This window comes from Nansenia antarctica, assembly GCF_963989245.1.
Source record: "Nansenia antarctica genome assembly, chromosome: 17".
NCBI classification, from domain to species: Eukaryota; Metazoa; Chordata; class Actinopteri; order Argentiniformes; family Microstomatidae; genus Nansenia; species Nansenia antarctica.
The window spans coordinates 25116410-25122409 of NC_137687.1; the positions used below are offsets into that span (position 1 = coordinate 25116410).

Sequence of the window (6000 nt, forward strand, 5' to 3'; positions counted from 1 at the left end):
CCAAATTAAAATTAAAATATGCCTGCAGAAAGAGTGGGGTGTCAGGTATCATGACATGTTCAGTTTGAAACTATCTCTTCTGGTTGTTACAATGAGTGAAGTGGATTTACATCCTGTAACAGAATGATGGTAACAGAATGACTACATGCTTCCCTACAGAGACGCATCATTGAGGCCTCCTGTCATTGATGTACATGATGATGTAGGGGAAATAAAACAAGGAAACAAAGGTAGGAATATACAATAGCTATCATTAAGGTAATAATGTAAAGGGAATTGAGGAAAAAAAACACAAAACAAGAGAAAAATACATTTGTTTGTACATTGATTAAAATGTATTACATTCTTTTTGTGGTTTGTGGTTTGCAGTATATTTTTCTTCATTACAACAATACAATAGCCTAGTATACTCACTAGTATAAACACAACAATTAATAATAAACTACAAGTAGGCTCTTCAGGCTACACCTTAACTGTTCCTCCTGAGACATTACCACCCCCCAGCACTGCGTCTCCTGAGACACCCGCTTTCCCCCTATACTGGCCTCCTAAGACTTCTACTGCCCCCCTTGTACTGTCTCTCCAGTGTGATTTTTTTTTTTTTTTTAGCAATAATAATAATAATTCACGACGACTGCCAGTGGCCCCTGGCCTGAGCTGGATTACTCTTCCTGCTAGAACTGGTGAATTGATGATTCACTTCCTTAGTCAAATGTATTGATTGTAAGTCGCTTTGGAATAAGGCGTCTGCTAAATGCCAAAAATGTAAATGTGAAATGGCCTATGTCTCATACTGACACCCAACCTGCTCTGTGCCTCTGCACAATACAGTATGCTCTTTCACCATGAAGATAAAAATCCCTTGATGTCATTTTTGCACAAGTGTGCAACATGTATGTCATAATTCTCAACGGAAGTTCTAGGCCTATAGCTCCATAGCTGTGTGATTTGCTGGCTATGAGATGAGTAGGGTTGGGTACCGAAAATCGGTACCGGTAGGTACCGGTTACTTTACATTCGGTATGTACCCGTACCGAATCGCAAAGGAGATTTCGGTACCTCATTTCGGTACTTTACTGGTGACTCGTGACGTCACATCGCCTGTTAAATTTCCACTCAGTGAAAGCAGCGAGTACGGAAGGATAACGAGAAGGTTGCTAATAGCAACTTCCGCTAGCGGGTTGGCATAACGCGACGCTCGACTTATGGGTGCGTTCCGTTAACTCGTTCTGGAATTCTGATCACCACTCGTGGAATGCCTTCTGTCCAATCAAATGACTTGCTCCCCTTATGACGTCGGGCCCAGTGTGCGATGCGACGCTCTCAGAGCGAGTTTACGAACGCAAGCCTTTGATTGGACAGTGCACTCCAGGATTCGACGCGTCTGTTGATGACGTAGTGCGGATGTGTGGCTGCGTCTCTGCCAGGTGGACAACATGATCGGGGATCTCCTGATATTCGGGTACTGTGTCAGATCATGTATATATATCATGTAGATATATCCTTATCCTACTACTGTGTCTGAAAAATCGTCATGTCATCATGGACCAGAGAGGGGGAGGGGAGTAGTAGTAGCTGAGCGGCAACAGAGTTTGGATTTTGACGAGGTGGAGGGCTCCAGTTCATCAGAGTTATATTTCCTCTTGGTCTTCTTGGTTCCGGGGGCTATGCAGGCCTCTTCACTAGATCCCTTTTCTAAGAATATTCTGATGTCCTTGAGGGGCTGCCGAACAAGTGTGTACTCGTATTCGACATCAGTACCAACGATAGGCACCCCCAGCTTAATGGAGTCCCCAAGGCTCAGGAGTTTTATTTTCATTTATTTTAATTTGAGTGTATATTTAACTAATATATATTGTGCCTCAGCAATACAAAAGTGAAAAGCTGTTTAATGTTGTCGACCGTATATATATACAGTATATATATATGTCATTTTTAAAAATCAAAAGTACCGAATTAAGTACCGTTTTGGTACCGGTACCGTTTTGAAAGTATCGGTTAGGTACCGGTACCGGATAAAACCCAAACGGTACCCAACCCTAGAGATGAGGGTGTTGATGCAGTGCTTGGTGAGCATGGTGTTGCAGTGTTCTGTAACTACTGCTATATGACACCCAGTTTTTTCGTCTGTCCCTGTGGAAGAACCTCTTTGGAACCCTGAGAACCCTTAGGACCATGGAGAACCCTTTGAGAAGTTTCTCCCACAGGGACAGTCGAAGAACCCTTCTAGGTTCTGTACGACCTGTACTATAAGTTAATGTAGCCAATTACATTTCAGTGAGTCATCCCATTACCATATCATTTGGTCATTCTGTTGCCGATTTGTTAACAGAATTATCAGTTTTAATCACTTTACTAATTTCCCACCTCGAAAAAACTGACAATGGTGAATGTCCTTCATCATAGAATCTTAGAAAAAAACATATTGGTTATGATGACAAAACCCCCCACAAGAGCATGACATAGATTAAAGATAGTTTTCATTTTCAAATGTCATTGAGGACAATTTGTTTTCCACTTTCCAATGCCAGTGTTGAGGGACAAATCCGACGATTATAATCTCAGTGGAAATAAAACGCTGTCAAACTTGAATCCATATTCCCTTGCTACACAGTCTCAACTAGCAGAGTATGCAGGAACTGTCTGTGTCTAGCCTACTGACAAATGTGTTCTTAATCATTTAATCAGTGATTTCTTTAGTTGCTTGATAACTAGTGATGGTGTTCTGACCCACTGCTTGGTCCTGGGCCAGTTGACCAGCTGAGATCAGACACATTCAGCCTTCTATTGTCCTGCCTGGGTACAGTGACACTTCTGTCTGCTGGTTAGCATATCAGCCCAGTAGAGCTCTCAGGTCTTCTGCTAGCATATCAGCCCAATAGAGCTCTCAGGTCTTCTGCTAGCATATCAGCCCAATAGAGCTCTCAGGTCTTCTGCTAGCATATCAGCCCAATAGAGCTCTCAGGTCTTCTGCTAGCATATCAGCCCAATAGAGCTCTCAGGTCTTCTGCTAGCATATCAGCCCAATAGAGCTCTCAGGTCTTCTGCTAGCATATCAGCCCAATAGAGCTCTCGGGTCTTCTGCTAGCATATCAGCCCAATAGAGCTCTCAGGTCTTCTGCTAGCATATCAGCCCAATAGAGCTATCAGGTCTTTTGCTAGCATATCAGCCCAATAGAGCTCTCAGGTCTTCTGCTAGCATATCAGCCCAATAGAGCTCTCAGGTCTTCTGCTAGCATATCAGCCCAGTAGAGCTCTCAGGTCTTTTGCTAGCATGTCAGCCCAGTAGAGCTCTCAGGTGTTCTGACGCTGGTTTTCTCTGTGTACCACATGTACAAAAGAAGAGATCTGTGGAATGCACTGCCAGTTTACATTAACTACTAGACCTGGGACTATCACACTCTATATGTGCATGGATCAAGGACTTCCTGTCCGACCGCCCCCAGAGGGTGCGGGTGGGCTCCCACACCTCCACAGCCCTCAGACTCAGCACTGGGTCCCCCCAGGGCTGCGTGCTAAGCCCCATCCTCTACAACCTCTACACCTACGACTTCACCCCCGTCCACCCCAGCAACTCCATCGTAAAGTTTGCAGACGACACCACCGTGGTGGGCTGCATCTCGGGGGGGGACGAGGCGGCGTACAGGGATGAGGTAGAGCAGCTGAGCAAGCTGTGCAAGGTTAACAACCTGCTGCTGAACCAGTCAAAGACCCAGGAAATCATCGTGGACTTCAGGAGGAAAAAATCTGAGGTCCAGCCCCTGCTCATCGACGGAGGGAGCGTGGAGAGAGTCTCAACCCTCCGATTCCTGGGGGTGCACATACAGGATGACCTGTCCTGGAAGAACAACACAGCAGCCATCATCAAGAAGGCACAACAGCGGCTCTTCTTCCTGAGAGTCCTCAGGAAAGACCACATCAGACAGGAGATGCTGGTGGCCTTCTACCGCTGCGCAGTGGAGAGCATCCTCACCTACTGCATCTGCAACTGGTTCTCCAGCTGCACAGCCGCAGAGAGGAATGCGCTACAGAGAGTCGTGAGAACGGCCCAGAAGATCACTGGCGCCCCCCTCCCCTCTCTGGAAGAGCTGTACAACACACGCTGCCTCAGGAAGGCCTCCAAGATCTCCAGAGACCCATCCCACCCTGGGTACGAACACTTTGCTCGGCTGCCCTCGAACAGGCGGTACAGGACCATGTTCGCAAGGACAAACAGACTGAAGCTCAGCTTCTACCCCAGGGCCATCCAGGCCCTGAACACAGCAAAGACCTAGGTTCTGGGCCCTGGACAGTCTGGACGGATTGATGGCAGCTGCTGGATTGAAAATCAGGTGTAGTGCTGAGGCACAAATGTGTACATTTCAAGCCTGCAAACTGCGACACTTTAAATGAATGTGCAATAACACTATGTGCAATATGACAACCCTAGGGTACATAAGGTTGCAGAGAATAGGAAATGTTAGAATAGGTATAGCATAGCATAGAGTACAGCACAGTGTTTTATTTGTATAGTATAGTATAGTGGATAGTGTACATAGCCTTTATTTATGTAAACCAGCTCCTTTCCCTTATTCTTTCTTTTTTTTTTTTTTCTTTCCTAGCACCAGGGGAGCCACCCCTCCCAAATTTCGTTGTTTGGTACCTGTACTATAGCAATGACAATAAAGACCATTCATTCATTCATTCATTCATTCATTCATTCATTAGGGATGCAACCTCAGCACATTATGTTCAAGTCAAGACTTAAAAACCCATCTTTTTAAAAATATTGCCTTTAAATGACAAAATAAATAGGAAAAGCACTATACAAACAAAAGTTATTATTATTATTATTATTATTATTATTATTATTATTATTAAAGCCAGCCACATCATTGGCTAACAGTTCGCTCGCAGGTTACCATCGTTACCGAGCTATAGCTAACGGTGTCAGGTTACCATCGTTAACACGCTAGCCTTGCCTGTTATCAGCAGATAGCCAGACCCCACACAGCCCTTATGATACTGGGATGCATTATTCATTATTCCCACATGATAAGCAGCTAGTAAGTGTGTCAAGTGGCTCAGTCTGAATACTGACAGACCCCCAACCCCCCCGGGGGACCATGTCAGTCAGCTCGCCTTTAACTGAGCTAGCAGGGAAGTCAAGGCTAAGATAGAAGATATTGGCTGTGTTCGGAATGGCATACTAGCATACTAGCATACTAGCATACTCAATGAGTATATACTGCATACTGCCTACTGAATTCACAATAAGTAGGCGATTCTCGCATACTCAAATCTCGCATACTGTACAGTGTGAACGCACTGCATACTCAAAATCTAGGTCATATCTAGTATTAGTAGTATGCTAGTATGCCATTCCGAACACAGCCCATAAGAGAACAAGCTAGGCTAAACAAGCGTCGCCTGTCTGTCAAAGTAGAGGTATTGTAACCCACTAGCTACCATAAAGAAGGTCAACTCAATACTCAATTGCATTGTCTTGTGTACTTACAGGAGCCCGGAGCAGGAGGTGCAGACGAAGGAGCCCAGGGTGGTGTTGGCGTACGTGGGCCCCCGCTGGCCGCAGTCGGAGCAGGTCCTGTTGCCGGGCAGACCCGTCATGTCCCGGAGCAGCTTCAGGTGCTTCTCCTCCTGCTTCCGCTTGGCGCTCACAGCCATGGTCCAGGGGGGAGGAAGGCTAAACTAGGGAGAGATCGGAAGGGTTGTGACTGAGAGAGAAATGGAGGAGAGAGGAGAGAGGGAGGTTCTGAAACTGCTGTCAGAACAAGGAGGAGGCGACGCGTTGTAGGAGAGGAGGGTCCTGCGATGGGTTTCCGTTAGGCAGACTAGCGCCACCCAGAGGAGAGTGTAGTGTAGTGGAGTGGCCACGACCATGCACATGGAAGGCGCTGATGGAAGGAGTGATGGAGCATTTCTCTTGGTTTGTGCCACCCAGGGCCGGTCCTAGGCATTTAGGTGCACTAGGCGAGAGTATGATTTGATGCCCCCCCCCAA

General features: G+C 46.1%; 1 protein-coding gene across 1 annotated transcript in view; it reads right to left on the bottom strand.

Annotated features, from left to right (window-relative positions):
• Positions 1 to 5664, bottom strand: part of LOC308172515 (arf-GAP domain and FG repeat-containing protein 1-like) — a gene marked incomplete at both ends in the record, with an annotated part of 42381 nt that extends 36717 nt beyond the window's left edge. The window contains one exon of the mRNA XM_080547413.1: positions 5498 to 5664. Within this exon, the coding sequence (XP_080403539.1) occupies positions 5498 to 5664 (167 nt within the window). The remainder of the gene's footprint in view (positions 1 to 5497) is intronic.
• Positions 5665 to 6000: the final 336 nt, after the last annotated feature.